This window comes from Haematobia irritans, chromosome 1, assembly GCF_050003625.1.
Source record: "Haematobia irritans isolate KBUSLIRL chromosome 1, ASM5000362v1, whole genome shotgun sequence".
NCBI classification, from domain to species: domain Eukaryota; kingdom Metazoa; phylum Arthropoda; class Insecta; order Diptera; family Muscidae; genus Haematobia; species Haematobia irritans.
In genome coordinates this window covers 26,279,107-26,296,002 of record NC_134397.1, presented here as the reverse complement: position 1 = coordinate 26,296,002, position 16,896 = coordinate 26,279,107, and the positions used below count along the sequence as shown (strand labels likewise).

The 16,896-nt window shown below is 32.8% G+C and overlaps 1 protein-coding gene across 1 annotated transcript in view; it reads right to left on the bottom strand.

Annotated features, from left to right (window-relative positions):
- Positions 1 to 16,896, bottom strand: part of Dhc1 (dynein axonemal heavy chain 1) — a 154,695-nt gene that overhangs the window by 94,744 nt on the left and 43,055 nt on the right. The window contains exon 18 of the mRNA XM_075289651.1: positions 14,950 to 15,160. Within this exon, the coding sequence (XP_075145766.1) occupies positions 14,950 to 15,160 (211 nt within the window). The remainder of the gene's footprint in view (positions 1 to 14,949; positions 15,161 to 16,896) is intronic.

Here is a 16,896-nt window from a genome sequence, read left to right as displayed (position 1 = left end):
AATGAAAAATATTTACATAACACCCGGTATTATAGTGAAAATGGTAAACATGCGAATTCTCCGCTTACCACCACATGCGTAAACGGCATAAGTGGAAATATGTTTTTCGTGTTACATAAGTGATGCTGAAAAGTCAGAGGATACATAGAGTGAAAACAGGTAAGATTTCCGAAAAGCGAAATTCCAAATGGGAATACCAGAAAGCTGTAGTATGTGTGAGGAAAGGTCTACAGTTTCTCAATTGCTTTTAAAGAACGCATACTTGTAGTCTATAATATAATTATTGTTTATGTGTATTCGTGTTTTATGAGGTTTATCTGTATTTGAAAGTATTTATTGAATAATAAATAAATTGGATTTCAACAAAATTACTGAATTGTTATCCATAAATAAAACATATGCTGGCGATAATTGCTCACATAAAATACCTACAGAAATGAAATGATTCAATAAATAAATCATGTATATTACTGAGTTAACTAATAAGTTTATAGTTATGGTTAATGTGGAGGTTATGATATTCCGGATCTTTAAACACAATTTTGGTTACAATTAAATTAAAGGGCACGAACTTGAGTTGCCTATGGAAAACCTCCTAATAGAAATTTTCCAAAATACATTTTCTTTGATACTTGGATATTGCTCAGTAAACCATCTCCTTGCCAGATTTTTGTTTATTTAACTTAAAGGCTTCTTCCTCTCTCTCTCTTTCCGAAATAACAACACTGAAAAAACGTAAAAATTATGAAGACACAATAAATGATAATAGATGAGTGACGCTCTTCTCTCTCTCTCTCTCTCTCTTTCCAAAATAACAACACCGAAAAACTTAAAAATTATGAAGACACAATAAATAATAACAGATGAGTGACGAAACTGCCACCTTTCGTGTCAGGTAATCAAATAAGATGGAAGAAGTTCAAAGTTTCCTTTTAAAACAAAGTTAACAAACTCGCCTCACCCAAAAAAACCGAGTAGCAATGGACAAACAATAGCAACAATGAAAGAATTCCCCGAATGCCACAGATAAATAATAATAGTACTTAATAAGCATTCTAAACTAACTTAAAAGTATACTCAAAAATATTTTCAAAAACCTTGGAGGCGTGAAGACTTTAATGGCAAGGTGGATGGCAGGGAGGATGGCTCTGTGGTGTAGACAATAGCGTTACATAAGGTCAACAATGGTAAATGTGGAAGGCAGCTAAGGTAGTGATTTTGATAGCACAAGTGGGGTGTCTTCCTACAATCTTCATCTATTGAATAGTGGATGGTAGCTGTGGGTTTTGCTAGGTCATTTGTATTATTTCTCATACATTGAAAAAATAAATTTCCTAAAAACTCCTATCTCCTAACTCCTAGGCCTAAGGTGGCCTAATCCATACCCTAACTTTCATTGCCCTTAAAATGGTCATTACACCCCAAACCACTCAGAAGCATCATCTGAGCACGGTTGCCACAGTTGGTAGAATTTTACAAAAATGTAGATTTTTTTACAGTTTGGTAGAATTTAAGAGATTTTGGTAGATTTTGCATAACAGTTCTCTTCAATTAAAAGACACTTCAATTTTCTATAGAACTAAAATTTTGACAAAATTTTCGGAGAAAATTGAGTCGGTTCAAAGACAATTTCTCTTATTTTATCTTAGGAGTCATGGCTGGAATTACAACACACTTCCTTCGTATTGTTTTAGACTGAATCTTACAAAACTACCTTCTCTTAGTAGTCGCAGGAAAATGCTAAACGTTACTTTCATATTTAATTTATTGCGTGGAGGTATAAATTCTGAATTTATTTTAAGCAGACTTCAGCTTAATATTCCAATTAGACGGTCGAGATACTTTCAATTGCTGCTTATTCAATATCATGGTAGACATTTTTCTAATAATGATCCTCTCCGACGTCTTTGTCTTGATTTTAATAAATTCTATCACCTTATTGATTTTTGCCAGAGTAGAGAAAATGTAAAGAGTAAAATTATTATTCATTTAAACTCATCCTAATTATTTGTCATAATTATATGTATATATGTATATATGTATTTATATGATAGTCTGTAAGGATAATATGTATCTATAGACATAATAATAATAAAAAAATAAATAAATAAATAAAATGTTGACAAAATTATCTATAGAAATAAAATTTTTACAAAATTTTCTGTAGAAAAAAATTTGACGAAGTTTTCTTTTGAAATAAAATCTTGGAAAAGTTTACTATAAAAATAAAATTTGTGGCAAAATTCTCAATAGAAATAAAATTTTGACAAAATTTTAAATAGAAATAAAATTTTGACAAAATTTTTTATGGAAATAAAATTTTGACAAAATTTTCTATGGAAATAAAATTTTGACAAAATTTTCTATGGAAATAAAATTTTGACAACGTTTTCTATGGAAATAAAATTTTGACAAAATTTTCTATGGAAATAAAATTTTGACAAAATTTTCGATAGAAATAAAATGTTGACAACAATTTTCTATAGAAATAAAATTTTGACAAAACTTTCTACAGAAATAAAATTTTAACAAAATTTTCTATGGAAATAAAAATTTGACAAAATTTTCAATAGAAATAAAATTTTGACAAAAATTTTCTATAGATATAAAATTTTTACAAAATTTTCTATAGAAATAAAATTTTTACAAAATTTTCTATAGAATTAAAATTTTGACAAAATTTTCTATAGAATTAAAATTTTGACAAAAATTTCTATACAAAAAATTTTTCACAAAATTTTCTATAGAAATAAAATTTTGAAAAGATTTTCTATAGAAATAAAATTTTGACAAAATTTTCTATAGATATACAATTTTGACAAAATTGTCTATAGAAATAAAATTTTGACAAAATTTTCGATAGAAATAAAATTTTTACAAAATTTTCGATAGAAATAAAATTTTTACAAAATTTTCGATAGAAATAAAATTTTGACAAAATTTTCGATAGAAATAAAATTTTGACAAAATTTTCTATAGAAATAAAATTTTGACAAAATGTTCTATAGAAATAAAATTATGACAAAATTTCCTATAGAAAAAAAAATTTGACAAAATTTTCTATAAAATAAAATTTTGACAAAATTTTCTACAGAAATAAAATTTTGACAAAATTTTCTATAGAAACAAATTTTAACAAAATTTTCTATAGAATTAAAATTTTAACAAAATTTTCTATAGGATTAAAATTTTTGACAAAATTTTCTATACAAATAAAATTTTGAAAATATTTTTTATAGAAATAAAATTTTGACAAAATTTTCTATAGAAATAAAATTATGACAAAATTTTCTATAGAAAAAAATTTTGACAAAATTTTCTATAGAAATAAAATTTTGACAAAATTTTCTAGAGAAATAAAATTTTGACAACATTTTCTTAGAAAGAAAATTTTGACAAAAGTTTCTATAGAAATAAATTTTAACAAAATTTTCTATAGAAATAAAATTTTGACAAAATTTTCTATAGAAATAAAATTTTGACAAAATTATCTATAGCAATTTTCTATAGAAATAAAATTTTGACAAAATTTTCTACAGAAACAAAATTTTAACAAAATTTTCTATAGAATTAAAATTTTGACAAAATTTTCTATAGAAATAAAATGCTGACAAAATTTTCTATAGAAATAAAATTTTGACACAATTTTCTAAAGAAATAAAATTTTGACAAAATTTTCTATAGAAAACAAAATTTAAGAAAACATTCGATAAAAAAAGTTTCAGAAATGTTCGTAAAATATTTTTGGCACGTATGGCAACCATGCACCTGAGTCGATCTAAAAAATTTTTTATAGAAATAAATTGTTGACAAAACTTTCTATAGAAATAAAATTTTGACAAACTTTTCTATAGAAATAAAAGTTTGACAAAATTTTCTACAGAAATAAAATTTTAACAAAATTTTCTATAGAATTAAAATTTTGACAAAATTTTCAATAGAAATAAAATGCTGACAAAATTTTCTATAGAAATACATTTTTGACACAATTTTGTAAAGAAATAAAATTTTGACAACATTTTCTATAGAAAACCAAATTTAAGAAAATATTCGATAAAAAAAGTTTCAGAAATGTTCGTAGAATATTTTTGGCACGTATGGCAATCATGCACCTAAGTCGATCTAGCCCTTGGTGTCCGTCCGTCTGTTCTTGTTCGCAGGATTCCGGTCGCAATTTTTAACCGATTTTGTTGAAATTTGGTACATAGGTTTTTTTTATACCCTCCACCATAGGATGGGGGTATATTAACTTTGTCATTCCGTTTGTAACACATCGAAATATTGCTCTAAGACCCCATATAGTATATATATTCTTTGTCGTGGTGAAATTCTGAGTCGATCTGAGCATGTCCGTCTGTCTGTTGAAATCACGCTAACTTCCGAACGAACCAAGCTATCGACTTGAAACTTGGCACAAGTAGTTGTTATTGATGTAGGTCGGATGGTATTGCAAATTGGCCATATCGGTCCACTTTTACGTATAGCCCCCATATAAACGGACCCCCAAATTTGGTTTGCCGATCCTCTAAGAGAAGCAAATTTCATCCGATCCGGCTGAAATTTTGTACATGGTGTTGGTATATGGTCTCTAACAACCATGCAAAAATTGGTCCACATCGGTCCATAATTATATATAGCCCCCATATAAACCGATCACCAGATTTGACCTCCGGAGCCTCTTGGAAGACCAAAATTCATCTGATTCAGTTGAAATTTAGTACGTGGTGTTAATATATGGCCTCAAACTCCCATGCAAAAATTGGTCGATATGGGTCCATACTTGTATATAGGCCCCATATAAACCGATCCCCAGATTTGACCTCCAGAGCCCCTTGGAAGAGCAAAATTCTTCCCATTCGGTTGAAATTTGGTACGTGATGTTAGTATATGGTATCCAACAACCATGCAGGAATTGGTTCGTATCAGTCCATAATTATCTATAGCTCCCCTATATAAACCGATCCCCAGATTTGACCTCCGGTGCCTTTTGGAGAAGCAAAATTCATGGTTGTTAAAATATGATATTTAACAACCATGCCAAAAGTGGTCCATATCAGTCCATAATCATACATAGCCTCATATAAACCGATCCCGAGATTTGGTTTTGAAGCCTCTTGGAGGAGCAAATTTCATCCGAGTTAGTTGAAATTTGGTACATTGTGCTAGTATATGGTCTTTAACAACCATGCCTAACGAGGTCCATATCGGTCTATAGTTATATATGGCCCTCAGATAAATCGATCCCCAATCACACAAAAATTGGTCCATATCAAGTTCATAATTGTATATAGCCCCCGTGTAAGTCCATATCGATTCGTAAATATTTGTAGACTTAACTATACATAACTTTTTTGTCTAATATATACCACGTATGGTCATGTAACTCAAATTTGGAACAAGGCAATCCTATAGCGAGTCCAGTGAGAAACCTTTTCAAGTAAGCAAATTGAGGCTTTCTGAAGTGAAAGTATGGTCCTCAGTTATTACATGTCTTCATTTTGTAATCCAAAATAATCGAACAGCAAATGTTTTCTTGCCGTGTAACAGATATATACAAAATATTAGAGATGACCATGCCTAAAAACATCTTCTTCCCATACAAAACTATCTTCTCTGGGGAGTATTTAACAAGCGGTAAAGTGATAATAATGAAGTGATTAATTGACTAAAGCAGAAAGATGCCCAATTCTGGAAAATTCAATTTAACTCGAAGAAATTTTTTGTGCGTCAGCTGGCATTGACGTTGTTATAGATACTTGCAGTAAGTAGATAGCTTTTGGTATTACTTGTTCAACTTTAAGGTCACTTAAGTGTATCCAAATGAAACGGAACTTGTAACAATGATGACTAAAAATGGCAAAAAAAAGTTTTATCTATGACGACCGAATAATAATTTCATTATATTTTATTTTGGAATAATTCTTTTAAGCGTAGTAGAGAAGAGGGAAAGAGGAAAATTTTTATTCCAACATATCATGGATTTAGTAAAGCTAAAATTTAAAGCTATTGCGAATGCAAAACAAAAGTTGTTATCAACTAATGATGGATATGAGAAAATGCAGACAATATTGATTTGACTTTAAATGATTCAATAACACAGCAGACAAATTTGGAAGTTGTTCTTAAGAAGCAACTTTAAAAGCACTTTCCAAATGTCCTTCCCAGAAGTGATGAATTAAACATGGGATTGTCATAGGATGGATGTCCACCATTTCATCGGTTGCACTGAATTTGCATGACTTCTTAAGGTGTGATCCGAACTCATTGTTTTGGGATGTGAATTAAAAAAATTTTGTGATATTTTGTCAAATAAATAATTTTTATATTTTTTATGATTTTTAATGCATCCTACCGCTTGTCTGAAACGTTTGACTTCAATTTTTCTAGAATGAATTTAAAATTTTTCCGACAAAATTTTAATAGTTTGTACCATTTAATTAATTATTACTCTGTTTTTAAGCAAAAAAAAACAATGTTAAACAAAAAAATTTAAAATTACCTATTAAAAATATTAAACAAACGAGTTATAAAAAATGAAATTAAAAGAACTTCTTGTGTATTTAAAATAAAGAACATCTTTGGGAGGACATTTTTTGAAATGCATTTAAAGTCATGCATTTAGAAGAACTTCCAAATTTTTTTTGATGACGGGCTTCCCATTCAAGCAAAAAAAAATTGGAAGTTGTTCAACAAAAGAATAACAAATTAAAATAAAATAATAACAAATTAAAATAAAATTAAAATTTTCACCCCCGCGTGGATTTGAACATGTACCAGTTTAACATACTTGTTCATATCCAAGAAGTTCTTTTGCAAATTACAAATTTTTTGTTAAAATGGAAAATATATATTTATTTTTATACGCTAACTTCCGAACGAAACAAGCTATCGACTTGAAACTTGGCACAAGTAGTTGCTATTGATGTAGGTCGGATGGTATTGCAAATGGGCCATATCGGTCCACTTTTACGTATAGCCCACATATAAACGGACCCCCAAATTTGGCTTGCGATTGCTCTAAGAGAAGCAAATTTCATCCTATCAGGCTGAAATTTGGTGCTAGTATATGGTCTCTAATAACCATGCAAAAATTGGTCCATAATTATATAGCTCCCATATAAACCGATCCCCAGGTTTGGCTTGCGTAGCCTCTAAGAGAAGCAAATTTCATCCGATCCGGCTTAAATTTGGTACATGGTGTTAGTATATGGTCTCTAACAACCATGCAAAAATTGGTCCACATCGGTCCATAATTATATATAGCCCCCATATAAACCGATCCCCAGATTTGACCTCCGAAGCCTCGTGGAAGAGCAAAATACATCCGATTTGATTGAAATTTAGTACGTGGTGTTAGTGCATGGTCTCTAATAACCATGCAGGAATTGATCCATATCGGTCTATAATTATATGTAGCCCCATATAAACCGATCCCCAGATTTGACCTCCGGAGCCCCTTGGAAGCAAAAAATTCATCCGATACCGTTGAAATTTGTTACGTGATGTTAGTATATGGTGTCCTCTAACCATGCAGGAATTGGTTCATATCAGTCCATAATTATATATAGCCCCCATATAAACCTATGCCCAGAGTTGACCTCCGGTGCCTTTTGGAGAAGCAAAATTCATCCGATCTGGTTGAAATTTGGTACGTGGTGGTAGTATATGATATTTAACAACCATGCCAAAAGTGGTCCATAGCAGTCCATAATCATATATAGCCCCCATATAAACCGATCCCGAGATTTGGTTTTGGAGCCTCTTGGAGGAGCAAATTTCATCCGAGTCAGTTGAAATTTGGTACATTGTGCTAGTATATGGCCGTTAACAACCAAGCCTAACTATATCCATATCGCTCTGTAGTTATATATAGCCCTCAGATAAATCGATCCCCAATCACACAAAAATTGGTCCATATCAAGTTCATAATTGTATATAGCCACCATATAAGCGACCCCCATATTTCAATTCTGGATCTCTACGTAACAGATTGGCTGATAAGTCCCCGGTCTAACAAAGAAAAACACATTTTTTTGTCAAAATTCGTTTTTATTATTCAACAACAAAGAGCGATACAACGATTATAACGACCTTCCAATTTGTTGATACCATTTTGGTAGTACTCATTCGGTTTTGCCTCAAAACAGGCCTCAGTTTCGGCGATCACCTCTTCATTGCAGCCAAATTTTTTCCCTGCGAGCATCCTTTTGAGGTCTGAGAACAAGAAAAAGTCGCTGGGGCCAGATCTGGAGAATACGGTGGGTGGGGAAGCACTTCGAAGCCCAATTCATGAATTTTTGCCATCGTTCTCAATGACTTGTTGCACGGTGCTTTGTCTTGGTGGAACAACACTTTTTTCTTCTTCATATGGGGCCGTTTTTCCGCGATCTTCAAACGACCTTCAAACGCTCCAATAATACCATATAATAGTCACTGTTGATGGTTTTTCCCTACTCAAGATAATCGATAAAAATTATTCCATGCGCATCCCAAAAAACAGAGGCCATTACTTTGCCAGCGGACTTTTGAGTCTTTCCACGCTTCGGAGACGGTTTACCGGTCGCTGTCCACTCAGCCGACTGTCGATTGGAAAAACTCGGGTTTATTACGAGTTAACAGCTGCAAACACGTTATTGTTTTTGGTCAAATGTGAGCTCGCGCGGCACCCATTTTGCACAGAGCTTCCGCATATCCAAATATTGATGAATGATATGACCAACACGTTCCTTTGATATCTTTAAGGGCTCTGCTATCTCGATCAACTTAATTTTGTGGTCATTCAAAATCATTTTGTGGATTTTTTTGATATTTTCGTCGGTAACCACCTCTTTCGGGCGTCCACTGCGTTCACCGTCCTCCGTGCTCATTTCACCACGCTTGAATTTTGCATACCAAGCAATTATTATTGATTTCCCTGGGGCAGAGTCCGGAAAATCATTATAAATCCAAGTTTTGCTTCCACCGTATTTTTCCCCTTCAGAAAACAGTATTTTATCAAAACATAAAATTCCTTTTTTTCCATTTTTTCACAATAACAAAAGTTGCTCTACAAAAAACGCTCTATCTCACAAACTAATTGACTTACAGACGTCAAATTTTGACACAAATCATTTGAAGGTTGGTACTATATAAAAATAATATGCATTTATACTAGCGACGCCATCTATGTGTCAGACCGGGGACTTATCAGCCAACCTGTTACCGGGCAAAAGTCCATATCGATTCGTAATTATTTGTAGACTTACATATACATACCTTTTTTGTCTAATATATACCACATATGGACTAAATAACTTTAGAAAACGATGTTAAGAAATTTTAAGATACCTTGTCATCGGTAAGTATTACCACAACCCAAGTAATTCGATTGTGGATGATAGTATTTCGTAGAAGTTTCTACACAATCCATGGTGGAGGGTACATAAGATTCGGCCTGGCCGAACTTACGACCGTATATGGTTAGGTTAGGTTAGGTGGCAGCCCGATGTATCAGGCTCACTTAGACTATTCAGTCCATTGTGATACCACATTGGTGAACCGTATATACTTGTTTTTAAAACAATAATCCTCAAAAAGTTGTAAACGGCTCATAAGAAATATATCTTTTCCTATCGCTTTTCATCTCCACGAGACAAAAGACATTACTCATTGTCGGTCCAAAATAACATTGCGATCTGCCCAAGCTTAACATTTTGTATTATAATCATAACATAAACAATTTTTTTTCGAAATATAAAAACATATAAAATCCTTCAGAAAATCACTCCAAAAACCATTATCTCTGTGCAGTTGTTATTACGCTATACAAAGACAAGAGACTTTATTTTTATTATTGCATGAAATTAATATGCGTATGTATGGACAAAAAAAACAAATTGAAGTTTTTCCCATTGCAAATATTTTTCGCACTTTTTTTCAATATTTGTCCAACTTTGGTCCACTGGAGAGAAACATACATATAACCAGTACGCGATGTTTGTTAATTTAACCAGTTTTTTTTTCAGAGAACTCTCTCTATCTCCTTTTCTCTTTTTCTCTCGGTGGTTGGGAATGAAGAAAGTCATTCATCAGCTCATTTCGTATTCAGTTTCATGTTGCTTTAGCGCTTGTCAATGTCGACATGAAAAATGGGCTGCTGCCAAATAAACTGGTCGGGGGTAATTAAAAGTTGGCCAATGAATGTATATAAATAATTTCAATTCAAATAAAAAAGACAGTGGTATTTTAAAGAAATTTATATTGAAAACAAGGGAAATTGCCATGGGTAATAATTTGTAGAAGATAGTGGCAAATAACTTTGGAGAAATTAAAATAGTGAGGGTGATTAAAGGTATTTTACACGCTCAAAAAAAGTGAACCCACCAGAAAAGAAAGTTTTTGAGAATTTTCAATTTTTTGTTGAGTTTAAATATAAAAAAATACATTTATACAATATTTATAAGACGAGAATAAAAAACTAAAAACGATGTATAGCATAAAAAGATAATATTTTAGAAGGATATTTAATAATAAATTCACCGCTGGTGGGATTTGAAACTGCGTTCTTAATTTTTTCATTCAAACTAATAAAAACATATGCAGAAGTAGTTGGAATAGTATGCCTTGGTGTCATATTACGATCATATCACAAACATTTGAATTGACGTTTCGTCGCTAGGTTTTCCATAGCATTTGTGTTCCATAGTATGCTAAGGCGTTTTGTTATGGTACCAACAGACCCAGATTCAAATCCTGGTGGGAGCGAAAAATTTTTTCAAATAGTAAAAATTCGCTAATAAGAAAATAAAATTGTGATAAAAAATATTGATAAAAATAAAAAGCGAAATTGAAAGTGAAACTATTTGAGTTTTTTTTTAATTTTTTTTTTAATTTCTTCATTCAAATGAACTTCCTAGGTACAACTTCTAAAGCAATGTAAAGGATCTAAAAGTGGAGTTCTTCCGTCCTATGACAAGCCCATTCACAATTCACTGGAAATGAAACAAGTTTGCACTACTTCCGGATCACTTTTTGGAAGCTTTTTTGCTGGATTGTTCGTAGTTTGAAGCAGGGCTGTGGAGCCCGAGTCGGAGTCTGAAGATTTTGCTGGAGTCGGAATCGGAGTCGTAAACATTTTGCTTGACTCCCACTCCGGCTAAACTACATCCTTTAAACCACTTCGCATTTTTGTAACTAAACAAGTTTTTACGCAAATTAGATTCCAATGTGTTATTCATTGGATCAATGTACGGTATGACTGTAAATGAAACGCAACTTCCAATTATGGAGAATATTTGATGTTTCCTCGAAAGTTAGACCATAAAAATGTATTTCAAATATTTCGACTCATGGATTGTACTTTTTATACCCTCCACCATAGAAATATTGCTCTAAGACCCCATAAAGTATATATATTCTGGATCGTGGTGAAATTCTGAGTCGATCTGAGCATGTCCGTCCGTCTGTTGAAATCACGCTAACTTCCGAACGAAACAAGCTATCGACTTGAAACTTGGCACAAGTAGTTGTTATTGATGTAGGTCGGACGGTATTGCAAATGGGCCTTATCGGTCCACTTTTACGTATAGCCCCCATATAAACGGACCCCCAAATTTGGCTTGCGAGGCCTCTAAAAGAAGCAAATTTCATCCGATCGGGCTAAAATTTGGTACATGGTGTTAGTATATGGTCTCTAACAACCATGCAAAAATTGGTCCACATCGGTCCATAATTATATATAGCCCCCATATAAACCGATCCCCCGATTTGGCTTGCAGAGCCTCTAAGAGAAACAATTTTCATCCGATCCGGCTGAAATTTGGTACATGGTGTTAGATATGGTATCTAACAACCATGAAAAAATTGGTCCATATCGGTCCATAATTATATATAGCCCCCATATAAACCGATCCCCCGATTTGGCTTGCGGAGCCTTTAAGAGAAGCAAATTTCATCCGATCCGGCTGAAATTTGGTACATGGTGTTAGTATATGGTCTCTAACAATCATGCAAAAATTGGTCCATATCGGTCCATAATTATATATAGCCCCCATATAAACCTATCACCAGATTTGACCTCCGCTCCCGAGGCTCCCTCTTGGAAGACCAAAATTCATCTGATTCAGTTGAAATTTGGTACGTGATGTTAATATATGACCTCAAACACCCATGCAAAAATTGGTCGATATCGGTCCATAATTATATATAGGCCCCATATAAACCGATCCCCAGATTTGACCTCCGGAGCACCTTGGAAGAGCAAAATTCATCCGATTCGTTTGAAATTTGGTACTTGATGTTAGTATATGGTATCCAACAACCATGCAGGAATTGGTTCCTATCAGTCCATAATAATATATAGCTCCCATATAAACCGATCCCCAGATTTGACCTCCGGTGCCTTTTGGAGGAGAAAAATGCATCCGATCTGGTTGAAATTTGGTACGTGGTGATAGTATAGTTGAAATTTGTGGATGACAGTCTTTCGTAGAAGTTTCTACGCAATCCATGGTGGAGGGTACATAAGATTCGGCCTGGCCGAACTTACGGCCGTATATACTTGTTTGAATTTTATTTTAAGAGCATTTGTACGACGAAGTAGAAAACAATGTTATATCTAAACTTAAATGAAATATTGTCCTTTTTAATGTATTATGAATGAAAATAAAAACTTATTTTTAAGCCACACAGGTCATACTTGAAATTCTGCGAGAACTTACGGCAGTCTTTTTTCAGCAGCTCCCAAGATAAAATTGCATCTAAAGAATTGTTCTTATTAAGTGCTTAGCAAGTTTTTATATTTTTTTTATATTATAAAGTATGAATTGGGTACAGCACCTACACCTATATACATATGTCGATGTTTTCCATTTTTGTTTTTTTTTCTTTTTTGTTATATAAAACTTTGTAAAAATTGTATTTCTATAGATATTTTGGTCAACATTTTATTTCTATACAAAATTTTGTCAACATTTTATTTCTATAGAAAATTTTGTCAAATTTCTTTTTCTACAGAAAATTTTGTCAAAAATTCTACATCTATAGAAAATTTTGTCAATTTTTATACCCTGCTCCACACTGTGGAACAGGGTATTATAAGTTAGTGCATATGTTTGCAACACCCAGAAGGAGACGAGATAGACACATGGTGTCTTTGGCAAAAATGCTCAGGGTGGGCTCTTGAGTCGATATAGCGATGTCCGTCTGTCCGTGAACACATTTTTGTAATCAAAGTCTAGGTCGCTGTTTTAGTCCAATCGATTTCAAATTTGGCACAAGTATGTGTTTTGGCTCGGAATAGATCCCTATTGATTTTGGAAGAAATCGGTTCAGATTTAGATATAGCTCCCATATATATATTTCGCCCGATATGGACTTATATGGCCCCAGAAGCCAGAGTTTTAACACAATTTGCTTAAAATTTTGCACGAGAAGAACAATTAGTACTATAGTCAAGTGTGTCAAATTTTATTGAAATCGGTTCAGATTTAGATATAGCTCCCATATATATCTTTCGCCCGATATGGACTAATACGGTCCCAGAAGCCAGAGTTTTACCCCAATTTGGTTGAAATTTTGCACAGGGAGTAGAATTAGCATTGTAGCTATACGTGCCAAATTTAGTTGAAATCGGTTCTGATTTAGATATAGCTCCCATATATATCTTTCGCCCGATTTACACTCATGTGGCCACAGAGGCCAATTTTTTGCTCCGATTTAGTTGAAATTTTGCACAGGGAGTAGAATTAGCATTGTAGCTATGCGTGCCAAATTTGGTTGAAATCCGTTCAGATTTAGATATAGCTCTAATATATAGCTTTCGGCCGATTTACACTCATATGACCACAGAGGCCAATTTTTTGCTCCGATTTAGTTGAAATTTTGCACAGGGAGTAGAATTAGCATTGTAGCTATGCGTGACAAATTCGGTTGAAATCGGTTCAGATTTAGATATATCTCCAATATATAGCTTCTCCAATATATAGCATCTCATATTAGAGGATTCAATGTTTTCTGAGTGTACACTCGAAGTAGAAAGGCTTGAACTATTAATTTGGCATAAAATTTTTAATACTTATGAAAACTTCAATAAATGCAATATAATCTTAACATAATTTGTTGCAATGCACTTCTCCCGCAGCGTAGATCGAAGACCGAATGCTCCGGCCATGAGTTTACAGGAAGCTAGAGGCATAGCAACATATACCAGTTCCTCTGGAATATATAAGGTTTCAGATCCTAAAATCCAAATCCATGATGAACACTGATGTGGGGACCCGAATCCTCACGAAATTATTTAATAATTTCTCAAAAATGTCTTAGCTTGGTTGAGTAACATTATAAAATACCTAAAATAAAACCATATGTACTTTTCTAGCCCAAATGCTCTAATTCCATCATATTGTTTGCCGTGGAACAAATTTTTTCTTAAATTTTGACGATTCGCCGTACTTCTTTTTTACAATGTAGAAAAAAAAAGAATTTCATCTAAACCTGATTTATTATACTGAAGACACCAAATTTATGGAAATTCACAACAAAATCCCCAACTCAGAAACTTCGTTCTCATCTAGGAAATATATTCCTAATTTGGAGAAAAATCCCCAATACTGGTAACACTGGTATTACCCTCATTTATAAACCAATCTTATTCAAATTGGACACCAAGCAATAGGCTTGTATACATTTGTAACATATTAGTCATATTCGTTCGTATTTAGATACCGATCAATTTCTGCACATTGCATTGCACAAAAAATGAATGTATCGTTACATATACTTCATCAGATAATTCTTTGATATTGTCTTAAACTTTAACGTTAAACATTCTTAAACACTGTGCTAGTAGTAAATAGATGAAAAAGTTTCCCATTTAAAAATTATCAAAACCTCCCCATACTTAACCCACTTTATATGTTCTTATTATAATCGTTTAAGTCTTCAAATACGCAGTACAAATACTTTACTTACCATCGTTATAAATATTCCAAATTCTGGATTCATCTCAATTGTATCGCCATCTGTGAATACAAACGATTTCTTCTTTTCCTTCTTGGCCGTTAGGACAACTGCAACCTGTTGAGCGGCCACAGAAAGGACGGGCAATTCAATACGATTGAATTCATCGAAACAACCCCATGAACCGGATTGAGCTAAGCCTTTATAGATGCGGCCCAAGCCTCTGTAATAGAAGACGTGATGTGTAAATTAATTTGCAAGAACATTACTAACGCTCCTTTGGAAGAGTTTTAGCTATTTCAAAAATATCCTTTGATAGAGGATGGAACTTAAATAAATAATAATAAGGTGGTATTTTATTGTGGTGGAAAAAGATGTTCCTGAATTACGTACAAATTGGATGGTATAGGAGAAAACAAAAAAACAAGCAGTAGTTTTTCATTTTATGATTATTGGTAAATAAATATGTGCACCGAAAAAAAATCCGTATTTAAGCTAAAGCTAAATTTAACTTATTTTTATTGCAAAAAAATAATTATTTGTAGGTTGTTAAATTTTAAAATTTTTTCGGAATTTTCCACTGCTCAATGAAATTTTTCTTATTTTAAGTACATCTCTAAAATTTTATGAACTAAACGTGGTTGTTAAGTTTAATGACCGTACACATAAGTTCAATATGAACTAAAGCAAAAGTAAATTTTCTTTTTTTTTTGGTTAAGATGGCAATGATTTTTTTCTTTACTTTTAGTTCATTTTTTCTTCTATGAGAGGGTGTAAATTCGTGAGTTGTAGTTAAAAACTTCACCAGGGCATTACATTTTCCTAGTTTTAACAACGCTTTGCGGAAATTTCAAAATGTGGAGTACAATTTAGTTACATTTTTCTACGACGTAGTTCCCTATAATCCCTATAATTTTTTTAAATACAAACAAATTAAAATACAATACAATTTAAACTTTAATTGGATTTAATTACCTTGTAGTGTTATACCCTCTACCTTGCCCCTTATATAAAATTTATATCAGACAATATACAACCACCGTTGCCACTCGTGCTAAAAAAAAAATCTACCACAATTTGAAGAAAATTTTACAAAAAATCTACAAAATTAAAAAAAAAAACAATCTTTTTTTTTTTTTGAAGTGTTTGTTCAAAATGTTGTCGTTAGTATGAAAAAATATTTTACTTTTCGTCGAAATAATTATTTTTTATAATTTTTTTATTTTAGAAGTTTATTTCAGGATTTGCAATATTATATATTTTGATCTCACCACCCTTTAACAGTAAATATGTTGAATTTGAAATGTTTTAACGATTTTAGGGAGCCACCGTGGTGCAATGGTTAGCATGCCCGCCTTGCCTACACAAGGTCGTGGGTTCGTTTCCTGCTTTGACCTAACACCAAAAAGTTTTTCAGCGGTGGATTATCCCACCTCAGTAATGCTGGTGACATTTCTGAGGGTTTCAAATCTTCTCTAAGTGGTTTCACTGCAATGTGGAACGCCGTTTGGACTCGGCCATAAAGAGGAGGTCCCTTGTCATTGAATTGGGCAGCACTCAGTGATAAAAGAGAAGTTCTCCAATGTGGTATCACAATGGACTGAATAGTCTAAGTGAGCCTGATACATCGGGCTGCCACCTAACCTAACCTAGGTTCCACCAACGAGGGAATGTTACTACTCCTACAAAAAAAGGAAATTACTCACAAAGTTCTTGGATAGTTTCACGAAAATTAAAATTTTTAAAGATATTTTTATACCCTTCACCACTACTGTGGTACAGGGTATAATAAGTTTGTGCATTTGTATGTAACGCCAAGGAGGAAAAGTCTGAGACCCATCGTTTAGTATACCGATCGTCTTAGAATTAAATTCTGAGTCGATTTAGCGATGTCCGTCTGTCTGTCTGTCTGTCTGTCTGTCCGTCTGTCTGTCTGTTGATGTATTTTTGTGTGCAAAG